Genomic DNA, 19,241 nt, shown 5'->3' on the forward strand with positions numbered 1-19,241 from the left:
TCAATGATAATGAACACCAATGCTGAAGGGCAATCAATCAATACCAACTGGCCTATTAAAGTTCTGAAGATACGTTATAAGAGAACTGTAGTAGAAATGTAATGATGTTTGACTTTCTGTGGCTTATAATTTTACTAAACTGTGGTTTGTTAAGTAAGCCATGGGGACTGGCATCATATGATATATTAACTAAAAACTGTTATAGTTTAAGCGAAATGTGTGAACCCAGCCAGTGAATTGTCTGCCTATTTATAATGATCCCAATTAGCAGATAAATTTACACTGATTTTGAGATGCATCCTCAATTTCTAATCATGGTTTGAACATTGCATAAATCTATGAATGGTCATTCTAGGATGTGAAAACAGGTTCATATTTTTCATAGATTGCCTGATTTTGGCAAAGTATAATGTGAATATTGACCATTGTGGTTGATAAAGTATGGTTTATCACTTAATATTACATATGAAAGTTGTCAAATATGGCTTATTACACTGCCTGAAGTTAAAAGTAAACACAGCTTAGTGTAATACATATGAACTTATATATGTAAGTTATTATTGTGCAGAAAATATTCCCCAACATTGAAGACTCCTTCATATAATCATGCTATTGCTACTTTCTGCAATTGTTTCTTTGGCAGTTACCAAATTCCCATTATGGGGAGGGCTTTGGCTTTCCCTGTACAAATGTCATAACCTTAAACCTACTATAGAACTCTCCAGTTGTTTTTTATTTGACCTTGACTTGAGAACTGTTTTCTTCCTCAGTCCTCTTTGGAGCTGTGCTTCTATGGAGCACGAGTCACAGTTTGATCACTGAAGCTCTTGCTGTATTCCAGCAAAGCTGAAAGATGCTGGCAGCAAGAGGAGCTTGGCTGAGAAACAAAGCTTTTTATTTTCTCTCCTCCTCTTCTTGTTGCTCTGCCTCTGCCTTGGGGGGGTGGGGAAAGGCATGTGCTATTTATTACTGCATTAAAGTGTTGTATGAGGGAAATCCCCATAGAGAGACCTACATGAATGCTTCCTCAGCGTTGACGTCTGTGCAAGAAGAATGATGTCCAGCTTACCAATTACACTGAAACTGCATCATGTGGGATTCAAAAATGTTGCTCTTACTCACAATAAGGTTTTGTAAGTTTGAGCTAGCAGTAAGTTGTGACTTCAAAGAGTATCCCTTCTCTCTTGAAAGGACTTAAGCATGTATGTTGAAATTACATGAGCTCCCTTAATCAAAGCCTTCCAAGGGAGACTCAAAAGCCTCATCAGGAAATATTTTGGAGTGGCTTTTAATAATCAGTTTGCTTGATCTTTATGCTGTATGACAAAGAAGCTTAGAATTGCTTCCAGGTTCTTATTTGATGTGCATTAAATCTTCCAAAATAATTTTCTTGTGTTACTTAAGAAAGGAGAACACATTCATTCTGTGCAGGAGATTAAACACTTGTTTTTGCCAGTAGCCAAGTTATTTGGATCACTAATCTAATTGCAAGGGAACAAGGAATTCCTGAGCCAAATTCAACAGTAGAACTAAATACAATTTTGTAAGCTGAATGACTTGTGTCCTATCTTTCTCTTTGGACCTTGCCAGAGTTGGGACTGCCAGCAGCTTTATGTGTCTTTTTCTCTGAAGCAGTTCTGTTGCTGGTGATGTTTTCCTTTCTGTTTGTACTGGTGAAACATGAAAGAAGCATAAATGAGACAAAAAGCCAATTTGCCTAGTAAACGGGCAAACGTAAATGTGAAAAGGGGAATTATAGAAAGGTCTGGTGATCATTCTTAGGTCACTGATGTAACATTATCCCATTGCCATGAGTAACTGCTGCTCCTGTCCTGATGATCTTCATACATTCATATTATATTTTGATTTAAGATTATGTGTTTAAGCCATTATATTTTATCATGGCTTGTTAGTCATAGTGAGTTCACCCAGCTGAGCCAATAACAAGCTGTTATGGCTATATTAAGTCTTAACCATGCCAATGTAGAGTGATTCATGATTGGTTTTATCTATGTATCTATTTCTAGCCTATATTCCATTAAAAGCAATAACATAACAGGAGCATTTTACTGGTTAGGTTGAACACGTTAGGTTGATGGCTCTAGAGGTAGGGAGCACTTATGGAATTCATAATTTTGAATAAATATAGCCATAATGATAGCAGTAATTAACCTGTATTTGAAATACACATATACATATTTCATGCATATGTTCATAAAATGTATGTATATATATTTGGACTAGTGAAAAAAGAGAGATCTTTGAATATGAATACACTAATTCAGATGATCTTAAAAATTAATATGTAACTGAAAGCCAGGGCTTTTCTTTTTGGATTGATGGACAAACAGCTGGAAAAAAGTTATAGAACTTTATGCTATAATAATCTTGCTGCAGTTGTCATGTCTAAAAATAAAGGTGGAAAGATTCAGTATTATCTACAATGGAGGAATGGTTGGTGAAGATGATGAAACTTGCAGAGATGGCTAAATTCCTTGATTAGAGAAAGGGTAATATATTTATTACTGACTGGAAAAGCCTTATACACATCTTGCATGAAATAGAGAAAAATGAATGTATGATTTATGGCTTTTGATGATTAGAAAATAATAATTATAGAAAAGAGTTCTATTTGTAACCATAGAGTAAGAGGTAATTTTCTGCTTGTTGTTATAACTGCTGTAAAAAAAATTGGAAACTACCAGTACTTGTACAGTCACAACCATAATTCATTCCATAACTTTGGTCATGACCTGAAACTAATTTTAGAAATTTGGCACTTACAAAAAAATGGCGCGGAAGGGGAAATCAGCTGCAGAAAAAAAAAATTGTGAATTGTTTGGTCGGAACACGATTTAGTCATGGTCAGAAGCATTCATGACTGTATTTATTTTCTATTTTCTTTTTCTTTTCTTTTTTTGTATTCTTGGTTTTTTCCCTTTTTCTTTTTTTCTTTTATATTAATTTTATTAGTTTTAATCTTTTAAAAAACATTAATAAAAAGCTATATTAAAAAAGAATATGATGGGCAAGACAATTGCTGAAGCAGTAAATCTAGCATTGTAATGATGAGTCCTGTCTTCCTGTTCATAATACTTCTGTGGTTATATACCAAATAAATTTTAAATAATTCGGGAAGCATTGCTTCATCTATTTATTTTTAATCTCTTTCTCTGTTTTGTAGGCTAACATAGGACAAATGGACACAGCAAAAGAGCTCTGGAAGATGATAATAGGGAACATGGCTCTGATACAGGTGAATTTTGGAGAATCTGACAATATTTCCTGATGGGGGCAGGGAAAAAGGCTGGTAGGGGAGGGGAAATCGCAATTTTCTACTACTGGGCAATTTCTGGATACATCTGTCATATTCCAAAGAATGTTAAGCAGTCTTTTGGCAGTCACTACTGTCACAACCTGTTAAAGTGTAATAGTAAACCGTTCTGAGTCCTTTCCTGTGACTCAGCAAAAGAATCAGGATTTATCAGTGATGGCAGGAACCTGAGGAAGTACTGGTTTGAAGCAGTGGAGAGGCAGACTTACCTAGGACACCCAATTATTTCTGTCCTCTTGTCACCACAATTAGAATGACATTTGCTAGTCTCTGAAATGGTTCCATGTGAGTGAATACAGTTTGCTCTTCACGAGGCTGCCACTGAATATCACTTGAAAACTGCAGCTGGACCCGTTATTTCCATAGAGTAACAACTGTCTTTCAGGATCAGCACTGATTGCCAGTAGATGGTAAGCAGGTGCAGTTCAAATAATCTGGGCCTTTCTTATGTTGGGAACCATTTTTTATGAGTAGAATTTCTCTGTCTTAAGCAGTTTGGATAAGAGGGTGAACTCCAGTGCCTCCTGGGATTCCAAGGATGAGCTTTGCAATAGAATGGCTTGCTTCCCAGAATCAGATTGAGCCTCATCCAGTTTTCCTTTAAAAGATCAGTGAAACAGTTTTCTTCCATGGATGAGTTTTAACTGGATACCAGGATACTGTATACAGGTAGTCCTTGACTTATGACCACAACGGAGCCCAAAATTTATGTTGCCAAGTGAGAAATTCATTAAGTGAGGTTTGCCCCATTTTATGACTTTTCTTGCCACATTTGTTAAGTGAGTCACTGCAGTTGTTAAGTTAGTAACATGGTTGTTAAGTGAATCTGGCTTCCCCATTGACTTTGCTTGCCAGAAAGTTGCAAAGGATGATCACATGACCCCTAAGACACTGCAACCATCATAAATATGAAGTGGTTATCAAGCATCGAAATGTAAATCACATGGCCATGGAGATGCTGCAATGGTCATAAGTTGAAAAATGATTATAAGTCACTTTCTTCAGTGCCATTATCAAACGGTCACTAAATGAACTGTTGTAAGTCAAGGACTACCTGTATTGTCTTTTATATTTTATTATTAATGGTTATGATTTATGTAAGCTAGCTAGTGTGATTAATCAGGCAGCATATTTTTCTAATCTAAGCAAACTTATTTTTTTCCCCCTGCAAATAAACATGGCTGCATTTTCTAGGTTCAAGCAACAGTTGTTGGTTTTCTGGCTTCAATTGCTGCAGTGATATTTGGCTGGATCCCAGATGGACACTTCAGCGTTGGCCATGCCATTCTCCTTTGTGCCAGTAGTGTGGCCACTGCCTTCATTGCCTCGCTTGTGCTGGGTAAGAAACAAAAGCTTCGGTGAGAAAGAGATTTCATCTGCAGTTCATTGTGTAGTAACACTAACATCTCCTTTCTATGGGCTCTAGGCATGATCATGATTGGCGTAATCATTGGTTCCAGAAAGATGGGTATCAATCCTGACAATGTGGCTACTCCTATTGCTGCCAGTCTTGGTGACCTCATTACTCTGGCTCTGCTTTCTGGGATAAGCTGGGGCCTCTATATAGAACTGGGTAAGGCTGTGAAGAGTACATTGTTGAGTAGGAAATACTGTATGTGCCAAAATTTTGGAGTATTTAAATGTCTTGAACTCTGTAGTTCATTTCCATTGATCTAGTTTTAAGCTCTAATTGTATCATTGTAATACTTTCACATCATCCTTTTTAGTAATACAGAGCAGGTACAGACTACATTACCAATATTAGTTACACGTGTGCCACATGCAGTATTCTCAGCTAACAATAAGGACTCAAACAGTCAGTCTTGGCATTTTAGGGCCAATATGCCAATTAAGATGCAGAATATAGTGTTGACAGTATAAAAAAAGGATTGTGTGATAGTAAAAAAGGCAGGATATAAGAAAAATGCATATAAGAAAATGGTTGCTGAAAAAAAGATGGATGGAATATATTGTATGATGTGTCTTTTTAAAAAAAGCTACCAGTAGTTTCAAAAAAAGTAACCAAAAAGAGCAAGGTACACTTATGAATAAAAGTGGCAGAGAGAATGCAGAGTAATGTTGATGAAAATAAAGAAATGTGTTGTAAGTGGGTGAAGAGTTGAAAGGGGTCTAGCAAAGGGATTGGAATGAAAAATGTGATGAAATGATTAAAGTGAAGTAAGGGAATGATGAAAGAACAATTTAATAGTTCTCTATAGAAGTAAGAGTATTATGTTGGAGTTGTAATTGAAGTGAATGCTGTAAATGCTAGTGTTCAAGAAAAAATGTGAGAACAGTGAACAATGGGAAGATAGCAGGTATAAATGGGACAACTAGAAAATGCTAAAAATAAATACAGTTTTCTTATGGAGTGGCTGTATAGTTTGAGTAGTGGGCAATGGTATATGCATCTATGTCTGATGATAGGCAGAATGTTAGCATTGTTCATATAAATATCTTGGTCTTCCTATGTTTGTTCTGCTTTGGTATTTTTGTGATTTTTGACTTTGAGTAGAGTAATAATTTTTAAAGATATTAATGAAATAGTAATGTACCAGATTATCTGCTGGTGAAGAACTTTGAATTTTCCATCATGGAGTATACAATAACTTTAAAAAATTGTTTTTCTCCACTAGAAAGATATTACCATTCCATACTTAAATTATGAGACATGTTCTCCCTCTCTTTCTTTGAATTTACTCTGTCAATTATCACTCTCTGTGGTCAAGGTTCAATTTAGATTTAAAAACTCTTCTAACTCTTGTTATTCAATCTAGTAGCTTTTATGTTTGCATAGCAATGTATATGTTTTTATTTTGGTTTTTTTATATATATATCACCTGAATATATATTGTGGCAGTTTTTCTGTCGTTTCTTTTTGTATAATAGGGCAAAATGTTTCCCACAGAAAGGGAAAACAGCAAGAGTGAAAGCTGAATTTACAGTGGATTAGCTTGTTAAGTGAACCTGGAAAAACTATTTGGCAAAATTCTGATTGAAAAGGATATAAGCGGAAAAGGCTGGCTGTGAAGAAACTTCGCAAAGTACATTGTGGTTTTATGCTAAGCAGGGGGTCTTCCGACCAGACTTTTGCTCTTTAGAAAGTCCACTGAGAAATACGAAGGGGGAAAAAGACTCCTTGTTTCTTAAAATATATATGCCTATTCTTCTAAATAGATAAATGTTTAAAGCAGGTTTGTGTTGATATTAGAGCTACATTGACTAGGTGTGTGAACTTATGGAAATATCTAGGTGATATAGCCACATAGAATTGTTTGTCACTCCAGTACATGTCATGAGATATATAACAGTATGTTGAATGCAGTAAAAATGGGATACTCTAGAAGTGTGTGTGTGTGATAAAACAAAAAGATCAGGAAGGAAGGAATTCTGAATGAATAAATAAAAAAAATGAAAGACATTTGTTGAATTGGTTCAGTCATTTAGAGAGAATGTATATGTGTTCAAATCATGAAACAAATATATGAAAGAATGAATACATTGAGAGGAAGAAGACTGAGAAAGTTATAATTAGCTGGAACTGATGAATAGAATTGATTAGTTCTTTAAAAAAATGAGAGGTGACAAATTTAAGGTAAGGAAGTGGCATATTTAATTAATTTATTAGATTTTTATCTTGCCTTTATTACTTTATAGGTAGCTCAAGGTGACAAACATACATATTACTTCCTCCTATTTCTGCAACAACAATACTGTGAGGTAGTTTGGGCTGAAAGATAGTGACCAGCCAGCTTTCATGCCTTTCGTTTCTCATGAGAACTCACAGTCTCCTGGTTTCTAGGCTAGCACTTTAACCACTACACCACTTTAACCACATACTTGGTAGAAGCAAGTATTATTTTCAAAGATAGATACGAACAGGGTGAACATATTGATATAAATCTATTTAATTTCTTTTTCTTATCTCATGCCTTATTTGTTTTTTACTCCTTGGACAGGATGTTGCTTGCCCCTAAAGGGAATAGTGTAATGTGTATATCACAAGTAATATCAGTCTTAATAATGGAGGTTTATTACAAATGTGGGTATTTGTTTCTGTGTGTGCAGAACAATTGACCCTTTGTCTCTTCTGGGATTCTTCTCATTGAGCAATTGGTACCATAGTAATGATCTTAGACAGGAGGATTAGTCCAACTGAAGCAAATGTTCTCTGCCTGTTTGCCTGCCTGCCTCTCACTTCTGGGATCTTCCCTAATGGAAAGAGAAAAGGAACTATCCAGATCACATTATTTGCAGATTAAGGGGCAATCTTAGCATTACTCACCTGTCTGGAGAAATAGGGAATGTGCTGAGGCACAACAGCACTTGCCTGTAAATCAGCATCTTCGGAGTATCCACAGCAACTTAAGGAGTAATATGTTCCCATCATCATGCTTTCTGAAACATCATGCTTTTTGGAATCAAATCTGACATGTTGCATAGCCACCCTATAGCAGTATATAGTAAAAATTACAATTTGGTGTAGTGATTAAGGCAGCAGGCTAGAAGGTGGGAGACTGAGTTCTAGTCCCACCTTAGGTGACCTTGGGCCAGTCATTCTCTCAGCCCCAGAAAACTAGCAATGGCAAGCCACTTCTGAAATCCTGTCAGGAAAACTGCAGGGACTTATCCAAGCAGTTACTAGGAGACCATGCTGACTTGAAGGAACAACAACAACAAAAATCTCCTAGCAATAAAGTGGAAAGTTGTCTGTAAAAATTGCAAAATAGGTACTATTTCTGCAATGTCACCTAAAAGAATAGCAATTATACCACCTAACTATCTTGCTTAAATACACTGTAGGGACAGTATTTGAAGTTCTAAGATATAGGTGTGGGATATAGACTTAGGAATCTGTATTCATTAAAACAAATTGTAGATAGTTTGTGTGTTCACCTTAAACTCTTCTGCCTGTGGCTAAAAACGAATGATTGTCTTCTTTAGGTGAAATATGATAAATATTTCACTTGCCATTTTGTTGTTCTGCTGTATCTGCCATGCACTGGTTGTTCATTCAAATTCTTTTTCTTCTTTCTATCTAGAAGACAAGCCTTATGTGAATCCCTTAGTGTGTGCTTTTTTTGTCGCGCTGCTACCCCTCTGGATCATCATTGCTAAGCGGAATCCAGCAACCCAGGAGGTACTATACTCTGGCTGGGAACCAGTCATCATTGCCATGGCAATTAGCAGGTATGGATAGCAGTAGCAGTTAGACTCATATACCACTTCATACTGCTTTACAGCCCTCTTTAAGGAGTTTATACAGAGTCAGCATATTTCGCCCAACAATCTGGGTTCTCATTTTACCAACCTCGGAAGGATGGAAGACTGAGTCAACCTTGAGCCTGGTGGGGATCAAACTCCTAGCCGTGAGCTGAATTAGCCTGCAATACTTCATTCTAACCACTGTGCCACATAGCTCATGAAGAGGGTACCCTGGGCTCAATGAGCCAAATAAAATTGAAAAGGCAAAACAGATGTTTGATTTTTTTTTATTTAACATACTTGAGTCCATTCAAAGGCTGAAGTGTGTTAAAAAGCCCACTTAGATATGTAATTATTATTTCAATTCCATACTTAACCTACCTCAGTATTAGTATTGTATTCTAGATCACCCATGACCCCTTCACTTCAGAGATATTTCCTTAACCAGATTCCTCAATGCCTTCAACAATGGCAGACCTAATGTTCTTGAAAAATTCTTAAAAATTCAGGGAGATATTCAGATATGTATCTGCTTTCAAATTAGCCAATGTTTAACAGTCAAACATCATGAGTTGACAATAGGAAATGTTTTTTGACTTTTTGTATTATTCATAAAATGGTTTATGATTTTATGTCATAAAAAGTTTTATGACATTTTCTAAAATCCTGGGTCCCAGATTTTGCATCTATTCTTTAACTTAGCTCATTTGGGATACCTTGGTTCAAAAAGTGTTGCTCTAGGATGCACTGTTTCATCCAGTTAAAGATTACTAATACAAGTGTTTTAGGAGTATATAGACTAGTAATTACCCTATCCTAACAATCACAATATTGCTACTCCTTGATTAAATGTAATGGAATCCTCTTCTCTCACAAAAGTGTAAATTGCCTTCCTTAAACTTTACACTAAACTGTTAAGAAACTTGTTCAGTGTTGTGTGTTAATACTGTATTAATACAATGATAGAATTTACCTTTTTCTTTTAATTCAGAAAAATGATTTTAGAAGTTTATTCAAATTTTAAAACTAAACAAATCTAGAGTTACATATTTGTAATACTTTCCCCAATTTTGATTTTAAAAAGACAATTGTTTGAAAAGAAATCTAGATGCACCTTTCAATAGATGGAATGCTCCAGTATTGGGATGAAATGAACTAATGAACTTCATTTTCTAATATGTCTTTTTCTTTTTTTCTTACCTAGACACAACCTACAGGTGTGTAGGTTCTCAAAAATATTTTACAGGGTGTGCTTGAAAGAAACAAATATTTGAGAAAATTACTGTATGTTATGAATGCATGTGTACTTTTAGAATGCATCAATATTTTCCAAGCATTATGAAAAATAAACAAGTTTTTGAGGCTGTAGCAGTAATTCTTTTATGCAGTTGACTATTATATCTTCCATTTTTTTCAATGTTTCTTTTTGCAGTGTTGGAGGATTGATATTGGATAAAACAGTGTCAGATCCAAATTTTGCAGGAATGGCAGTCTTTACTCCTGTTATAAATGGTGAGCTGTTCTTCGTTTTAAGCAACCAACTTCAATATATTTAATACTTGGTGAGAGTGGAATATTAAATACTCAATTCCTGTATGTTGTGGGAATGAAAACTCACATGACTAATCTTGCGTCGAGTCCATGGGTAACTGTAGAAATTGCTGGTTTAGGAACTTCTTCAACTTTCCAGCCAGTGATGCATGATGGTTAGGATTCTGAACTGCATTGGGAAGCTTTAGGATCAAATCCATGTTTAGCTGTATATTATTAGGTGATGGGGCAGACATGATGTCTAATCCCAACCTACCTTATAGGGTTATTGTGAAGTTAAAAAGGGACGAGGGTATATTTACTTACTTATGTTTAGTATGCCTAAGCAGAGGGTTGGAATAGAAGACCTCCAAGATCCCATCCAACTCTTTTATTCTATTCTATTTATAACTCACCCCTATCCTAAAGGACTCGGAAGATATACAATATCAAAGAAAAACATGACGATAAATAAATAAAAATGAACATCAAAAGCAGAAATTAACCATATACAAAAAAACAAAGATAAAAATCAAGATAGACACTATCAGCTAGGATCAAATGCATTTTGGAATAAAGGGAGTTTTAACTTGTTATTAAATTGCAGCACTATCAGGTCTACATGGACTTCTGAACATTATGTATGTTGTCTTTTGCTCCTAAAAGAAATGAAAAATATAAATGTAACAAACAGGGACCAGAGACGGAACATTGCTGAGATAGTAGGAGATCCTATATTTATATGCCAGATATAACACTTTTTGTGTAACAATGGTTTTTCACATAATTTTGAACTCATACTCTTAAATGGCAGAAAGATTTGTATTGGAGGCAGGATGGGAGGAAGAACTTAACTTGTAACTAAATCAAAAATATTACAAGAAAAGTCTGGGGAAAAAAGGAAAGAGATCAAAAGAAAATGGTATATAAGAAGTTACCATGTTGAATAACAGTATACCTGGCCAGGAAAATTTAATATAGTTTCCTGATTAATTGTTTTAGCTTAATATAACAGTTTGATACTTGTGAATGACCAGTACTAAAATGTGAATACAGGTAGTCCTTGCTTTATGATGCAAATTGGAACTGGAATTGCCATCACTAAGCTATGCGGTCATAAAAAGTGACATCACGCGAGACCACTTATTGATGGCAGTCCTAGTTGTCATTGTTAGGAGAAAAACATATGGATCATTAAGTGAGGACCTCCAATGACTGACTTTTGATTTTCTGCCAGCTTTCTGATTGCGTATGCTTGTAGGAAGCCAGTAGGGAACATCAGAAATCATAATCGTCCAAATGTGGCTTGCTGTAACATGATTACGAGCCAAGTACCAAGCACCTGGATCGCAATCATGTGTTCAGGAGGATATCGCTGGAACTCTGAGGACCAGTCAGGGGATTGGTAGAATTGTACTTGTGCAGTACAATCATAAGTTTGAACAGTCACTGAAAGAGTGGTTGTTAAATGAGGACCCTTCATAAATTTATCAATATCTTCTAAAATGCATTAAAGTTGGGGAGTTTTCTCCTTCTTCCGATGGCTTGTATCATAACATGCATTGTTATTTATGTGTGAAATGATTTGGTCTAATGAGCTTTAACTCATTAGAAAAGTATTCATATGTTAAAGTGCCAGTCTGAAGGTGTGTGGTAGTCTAGGTGTTTTAAACAGATGCTTAGTAGAAGTGTGATCTATTTGGGGAGAAATTGGTTATTGGCAGACTCAAAAAGTTAAATAAGAGGAAATGAATATTAATACACTGTACAGAAATCTCCAACTCTCTTTCTATGGGTCTATTTGTAGTCTCTTCATGTGAATGGCATAATATGGTGGTAAAACATATCCCTTCTTCAATTACATTATTATTTTGAAACTCTCGATCATGAATTCTGTCCACCACTGATACAGTATTGCACTTCACAGTGTTGGAACCACAGTAGAAATTGGATGTGCCACCTATAAGATCTCCTGTAGCTCTTCCCATATGAAGTGATGGTGATCAACTTCAGATTGTGCCAATCGTCTGCTGTACACAAGTATGGAAGGAATTTCTGGATGCATTGATGCTAAGGAATCATTGGTAGTAATATAATTAATCATATCTTGTCTCTATTTTCTTACAGGTGTTGGTGGCAATCTGGTGGCTGTCCAGGCTAGCCGCATCTCCACTTATCTCCATATGAGTGGGGTGCCTGGAGAGAATTCAGGGATAGCCTCCCGCAAGTGTCCAAGTCCCTGTAGCACCTTCTTCAGTTCAGGTAGCTAAATTTGCTTTGTTTGAATACTTCCCTTTGAATCAGAAGGAGGGAGGGAGGGAAGGCAGGAAGGAAAGATGTTATTATCATGGCTAGATTAAAACCTTTGGGACATGTAGTTGCTGACGTTGCCGTGCAAGAAGTGAAGACACAATTACAATACGAACATGTAAAGTAAGAAACATGAACATGGGAAAGCTCAACTCACTGAAAGATGAAATGAATCAACAACACATTGGCATTTTAGGCATTAGCAAGTTGAAATGTATTGGAATTGAACCCTTTAGTCAAAAGATCACACTGATTAGAATATATATATATAAGACATGAAAAACAAGGAACAATGTTGCTTTTATAGTTAGGAAGGACATAGCAAGAACAGTACTTGGCTACAATAGAATGCAATGTCTTTAAACCCAATTGAGTAAACCTAATTTAAATCCAACTGATTAAGATTAAGTGCTATATGTCAAGGATAGCTAACCTTTTTGACTTGAGGGACCACCAAACTCATACTTTTCAATCCCGAAGACCACTAATATGATTTTTTTTAAAAAGCTAATATATTTAATATAAAAAAAATTATGTTAAATATAAATTTAATTATACACACACGCACACACTTATTTAATTATAACAAAAATGTAAATGCTTAATGATAATAAAATAAAACGTTCCAGGCTGGAAGCCTCCCCCCACCTGGCACCATCCAAAGAGACAGAAGAGCGGGCAGTGTGTGTGTGTGTATGTGTCTGAACTGAGGGCACTCGGGGCAACTGCCTCTGGGAGAAGCAGAGGCAGAAGGGGGGCTTTGCTCTCCTTGGGGGGCAGCGCCCCTCAGCCGCCACTCCAGGGGCTTCTCAGCAGGCACCTTCCTATAGAAGGACTGCCACCCTCAGTGATTAATTGGGGGGAGGGGAGTGGGAGAAAGTGAGATCCCGGGTGGAGAATTGAGAGAGTTCAGATCTGTAGCCAAGGAAAAGCTGGGGGCTCTTCCAGCCTCACCCAGAGACAGGCAAGGAAAGGTGTCCCTGGGGGCACTTTGCTCGCTTTAGCATTTTGCTGCCAAACCCAGCCACAGCCAGTGATTATTTGGGGGAGGGGGCGGAGAGAGAGAGAGAGCATTTCTCGCATTACCAGGCAAGGAAAGGAAGTAAAACAAAGCTCACTCTTTCACCAAGACCTACAAAACACCAATCTACCACATTCCAGGAGTTCTTTGAAATCATCAAATGCTCCCACTCACAGTTCTTGCGCCTCCCAGTTCTTCGAGGCACCCCGAGTCAGGTCCCTGAGATGCACGCGCCAACCAGCTCCCACACATGGCAGCGGCAACAACAATCCCCTCTTCCAGCCTCCACTGTTAGTTCTCCCCATTAGTTCTCTAGTTTTGAATTGCTCCTGCCTCTCTCTCTTTCCTTCCCCCGTCTCCCCCCTCCCGTGCCCACATGCAGGCAGGCAAGGAAAGGGAGACGGAGCCATGCACAGCTCTCTGCTCCTCCAACACTCATTGCCTCTCCCAACATCGAAGCCTCATAGATGCAGGCAAAGCCACTGCAGCGGTAGCGCCCTGAGTTGCTTCTCCACTACTGCTTCCTCCTCATCTAGCACCACCTCTGAGTAGGGCAGTTCTTAACTAACCCAGCATGCTAAGGCAACTCAAGGCGCTACCCCTGTAGTGGCTTTGCCTGCATCTCCAAGGCTTTGATGTTGGAATAGGCAGCGAGGGCTGGAGGAGTCGAGAGCTGTGCACAGCTCCGTGTCCCTTTCCTTGCCTGTCTGCACGTGGGCGTGGGTGGGAGGGAAAAGGAAAGAGAGAGAGGCGGGAGCAATTCAAAACTAGAGAACTAATGGGAAGAGCTAACAGTGGGTGCTGGGGGAGGAGACTATTGCTGCCCACCATGTGTGGGAGCTGGTTGGCATGTGCATCTCCAGGGTCCCTCGACTGGGAGGCGCGAGAACTGTGCGACCCAGATTATTTGCTTTCAGGGGCGATTTCTTCTGCGGCCCACCAAAATTTTTCCATGGCCCACCGGTTGGCAACCACTACTTTATAGTATACAATTCTGACAAATAGTTCCAACAACAAATGTACATTTTCCAATTTATAGTTAAAACAGAGGCTGGCATAACAATGTAGAGAAGTTTCCCTTCATAAGTAGCATAACTCTATCCATTTTGTCAGCAGATGTGAATTCCCGGTCTGCTCGGGTGCTTTTCCTTCTGGTTGTGCCAGGACATTTGGTTTTCCTTTACACCATCAGCTCCATGCAGGGAGGCCACACTACCCTCACTCTGATATTTATAGTTTTCTACATGACTGCAGCACTTCTCCAGGTAAGAGTTGTCATCAGTTGCCTGGCTTATCTTGTCAGAGGGGATAAAGACAAGACAAGATATAAAGAAAGGGGTCTTTTACCACACGCGTGGGCAACTCTTTTGACTCAGGAGCCAGATTTTCTCCCCCTGCTGTGTCAGAGAGTGTGGGGCCAAATGTTTTTGATCTATTTTCACACAGGTGGGGGAAGGGGGCTTTTCATGATTCTACTCACTTTGGGGATAACCAGAAGGGCATTTTTTTTTCCAGAAAGTGACATCTATCCATTTTCTTTGGTGCATTATAGCATCCTGTCAATAGACTTTTTTTTTTAGTCTATCATGGGTTTCAAGGATTGTTTTAGATTTCACTAAGTTTGGTAACAACATTGTTTGCATTGCAGCCATTACACTGCAGTGTAAAAAAGAGAATCAGTGTAGTAGTATAGTTACAGTATTGAACTAGGATTGAGAAGAACCAAATTCAAGTCCATGTTCTGCATGCAACTCACTGAATCTTTGGACCAGATATTGTTCTTCACAACTCTGTGTATGTACCTTGGATATACCTTGTGCACTGTTAAGGGAAGAAGTACTGTTTGCAACATCTTAAGCTCTTAAAGAGACAAGAGTTACACATTAACTAAAATAATTACAGAAATAAAATAGCAAAACTTGCTTGGAATAAGTTAAGGTAATTTGTAACACATTTTTAAAAAAAGTTTTATAGTTTTATTGAGTTTTAACAAAACAAATAAAACATCTTATTTGAGTACAGCGTGGTTCTGGGTTATCACATTTCCATACAGACACAATTTCATATGCATATTCATCTTATGTATTCAACTTAATATCTTATCACTCTTTTTCCAACTTCTCACTATTTCTCCCTTTACTTCTCTTAATTTTCTTTTATGGTTATCTCATTTTCTTCTTATTCAACTGTATTTCTTTTACCTAAATTTCTATATCTTTTTGTTCATTGTACTTATACTTTCATCTGTCTTGTTTACAATTTCATATGTTCTCTCCCAACATTCTTAAAAAGCAAAATCGCCCCTGTGATTGCCAATCGGAGTGCAACACCTTTAAGTCTTATTATTATTATTGTATGAAATCTCATTGAATATTAAATTTATGCATTCTAAAATTATAACATTCAAATTTCTAATATCTATTTTATATCATGTAAATCTCATCATTCAGATTCTGCTTGGTACTTCCCCATGAAAATGTAAAAAGAAAAATTCTAAAAACATAGCAAAAACAATATACACACATACATACATACATACATATATATACACATATTAGTAAACAAAATAGTTATTCAAATTCATTCTAGTACTGGTATGAGCCTTGTAAATCTTTCACGTTTCTTTTCAATATTTATTAATCTTTGAGAACAATTGAAATATTTCCCTCCCTTCTTCATTATTACATTAGTTGTTAATAACATACCATTGGATAGTCATACAGTTTAATCTTATAAATTATTATTAATAAGCAAAGTAATTATTCAAATTCATTCTAATAACTGGTATAAATTTCCTTATAAATCTTTCACATTTCTTTTCAATATTTTATCAATCTTTAGAAACAATTACGATGTTTCCCTCCCTTCTTTATTATTGCATTAATTATAAACATACCATTACATAACAATTTTATCTCATAGATTATTTACTTATTTCATTTCTAACTCATTACAGTATTCTGTCACAACACTATCTTTTGTACCTTTGCAGGATCCTCCTTTTAACTTAATTTAGCCATTGTCTCTGTGTTTTCTAGCTGAGCAAATACCTTTAATCCTAGTACATTTCCCCTTTTTCTTTATTTCCTGCTTTTGTCCCTCATAAGTTCTTTCCCTTTCTATCTCACCCCCCTCCCCTTTTTCTCATCCCTTTTTTTATACCCTTCTCTAATTTTCCCTTCTGTAGTTTTCTTTTCTGCTTCTCCTTGCTATTATACTTCTTTTTCAGACTATTTTTCTTTTTGGCTGTTCCCTTTGATCTCAAACTTTTAACTCCTTTCCCTCTTTTCCCCCTTATTACCAAACTTTGCATTATTTGATCATTGAAAATGGCTTCTTCTTTGTCCCGCCCTTCTTCTTGCTCTTGAAGCTTTTCCTTTTGCTTTTCATAGCTCAGGATCGCCATTTCAAAAAATTCAAATACGAAGCCAAAGGATCTTCCTCCCCTTTCTGAATCTTCTTTCTGTTTTTTAAGACTCATCTTCAATTCCTCCAGGAGCGATATCATTTTAAACACTTTTGAACAACCACCTGATTAACTTTAAGTAAGAACAGAAAAAGAAAAAAAAAACCAATGCCCAAAACTTTTTTTTTAAATCACCAAATGATCCCAGACTGTTCCTTCTTGTTTCTTTCCTTTACTTTTCCTTTCCATGGGTTACTGCATCTTTTAATAGTTTCAGTTAATCCTCTTTTTATTTTTCCAGGTGGCACTCCATTTTTTCATTATTCCAAGTTCCATCCTTTTGCCTCCACTCTTCCCCTTTTAGGGCTTTAAAATGACCAAAAAAAAATCTTTATTCTCCTTTGGACACTTAGATTTCAGCTTAAAGTTGCCTATTAGTGTCAAAATAGATTAACATAAATTTCTTTCCATACCATTTGTAATTGTCAATATAAAGGTAAAAAAAGAGTTTTTTACCTCCCTTTTTTACCTCCCTTTTCATCGCTTAAAAATCTTCTTTCAGAAATATCCCTCTAAATACTTTTAGATTCAGGGTACCTTGCTTAGATGCTCTCTGTTGTTTAGCCCGGTCTGTCCTGCTTTCCTCTTTGTCTTCCTCCTGCACAATCTTATCCAGTTGGGCTCTTCTTTGAGGTGGCCATTTCTGACCTCCACTGCAACCACCTTCGGGAAAGAGAGTTCGGCTCCCCTTCACTCGGCGAGCAATCTCCCCCCTCTTCACCATCTCTATGGGGTGGCTTCAGCCCCGAATCGAAAGGGTCGGGGCGGTCCAGTGGCGAGCACAGATCGAAACCACGCATGATCGCGGATTTCGGTCTGTCACTGAAGAAACCCAAACTGGAAGTCCCCAAGATAATTTGTAACGCATTTGAGAGCCAGTTTGGTCTAGTGGTTAAGGCACCAGGCTAAGAGAGTAGGAATTCAAGTCCTGCCTTAGCCATAAAAGTCAGCTGAGTGACTTTGGGCCAGTCACTCACTCTTAAATCAACCCACCTCACAGGAGAAAAGTGTGTTGGGTATGGTCACCAGCTTGAGTTATTTGTAAACAAACTAAAGAAAGTTGAATTACAAGAAATGAGGCTAAAGTATGTTAGTACAATCTGAAGTTGTGTCGATTAAGCTTAGAAGTACCATGCAATAAAATTACAATCAAAGTTTTTAAAGGAGTAATTTGTTCTAAGGCACTAATATTCCTTATATAAGTTAACTGCATATATCATGTGGTACAATATGCGTGAGACTAGAAGTAGAGCTCCATACTCCTGTACTGAAAGCATTTCCCCCTTTTTCATAGCCATATGGTAGTAAAAATTTGATTGCCTGCAGGGAGAAGGGATGTGAAGCCCACAGTGCAATCTTACATAAATTGCTTCTCTCTTTGATCATGCCTTCCTTTGTCCACCTGGTAGTAAACTGCCACATTAAATAGAATATATAAGGCACAATGGATGCTGGAGGGGCCAATCACTTTGATCTGTCTCAGTAGGATCTTGGCTTTGCATGATTCTTCATCAATACGGGAGGGCTGTGATATTGTCCCAAGACGTTTCTGGTTGAAATTGGCTTTCCGAGTCTGTGGAAGTGATCGTTAAATCTTGAAGTGAATATACAATTGAGCTAAAATTCACAAAGCAAGGTATAGCTCTTCTAAAAAAACAGTAGATATGGCTAATAAACACAGCTCGTCCAGGGATTCTGTTGTGCTCGCATTTGAAAAATAGGAACAGTGGGCTATAGCCCATTCCAGGGTATAATTTTAGGGCAGTACTGCTGTTTCTATATCAATTGCCTGCAAGGATTAGGACTTTTAAGAGTGTTATAGCAACTTTTAGATAGTGCCTGCTGAGGTGTAATAGCAAGTTGAATACAACTATTATTGCTGCCTCACAGCATGTATCTATTTATAGAATTTTTATCTTTCCAAAAAATATCTGTCCCCAGGGGATTAGGTACAATAGGTGAAAAAAAATATATTAACTCCGTCTTGCAGGCTTACAACCCAAAGATGTGATGGAAAAGAAAAAGAATAGGTGGAAAAATGAGAAAAGCAACTTCAAACATCAGCTCTTAAGTTAACCTATTGGTGAGGGCATGTATATAGTATCTCTCTTGAACCCTTTTTGTCATTACCTTATTGTCAGAAAAACAAGGAGTGCAAACATCTTTGTCATCTAGGAGGTAACATCTGAAGTTGGGCTTTCCTTCCAAGAGCAGATCTCTCTGTCCACTACTAAAGAGAGAAAAAAATCACAGTTCCATGTACTGTACAATACTCTTCACTGTAGTATTTACAGATAGTCCTTGACTTATGACCACAATTGAGCCCAAAATTTCTGTTGTTAATTTGTCACATTTGTTAAGTGAGTTTTGACCCA

At 37.1% G+C, this 19,241-nt stretch overlaps 1 protein-coding gene across 6 annotated transcripts in view; it reads left to right on the forward strand.

Annotated features, from left to right (window-relative positions):
- Positions 1-19,241, forward strand: part of SLC41A1 (solute carrier family 41 member 1) — a 36,764-nt gene that overhangs the window by 13,130 nt on the left and 4,393 nt on the right. For 5 of the 6 annotated variants that reach the window (XM_087929395.1, XM_026715541.2, XM_087929396.1 and 2 more), the window contains 7 exons: positions 3,185-3,256; positions 4,529-4,673; positions 4,761-4,907; positions 8,377-8,524; positions 9,972-10,051; positions 12,197-12,331; positions 14,517-14,665. In XM_087929395.1, coding sequence (XP_087785521.1) covers positions 3,185-3,256; positions 4,529-4,673; positions 4,761-4,907; positions 8,377-8,524; positions 9,972-10,051; positions 12,197-12,331; positions 14,517-14,665 — 876 coding nt within the window. The remainder of the gene's footprint in view (positions 1-3,184; positions 3,257-4,528; positions 4,674-4,760; positions 4,908-8,376; positions 8,525-9,971; positions 10,052-12,196; positions 12,332-14,516; positions 14,666-19,241) is intronic. The other variant, XM_087929400.1, reaches the window with a different exon arrangement.

This window comes from Pseudonaja textilis, chromosome 3 (assembly GCF_049901715.1).
Source record: "Pseudonaja textilis isolate UNSWEBS1 chromosome 3, rPseTex1.2, whole genome shotgun sequence".
Lineage (NCBI taxonomy): Eukaryota > Metazoa > Chordata > Lepidosauria > Squamata > Elapidae > Pseudonaja > Pseudonaja textilis.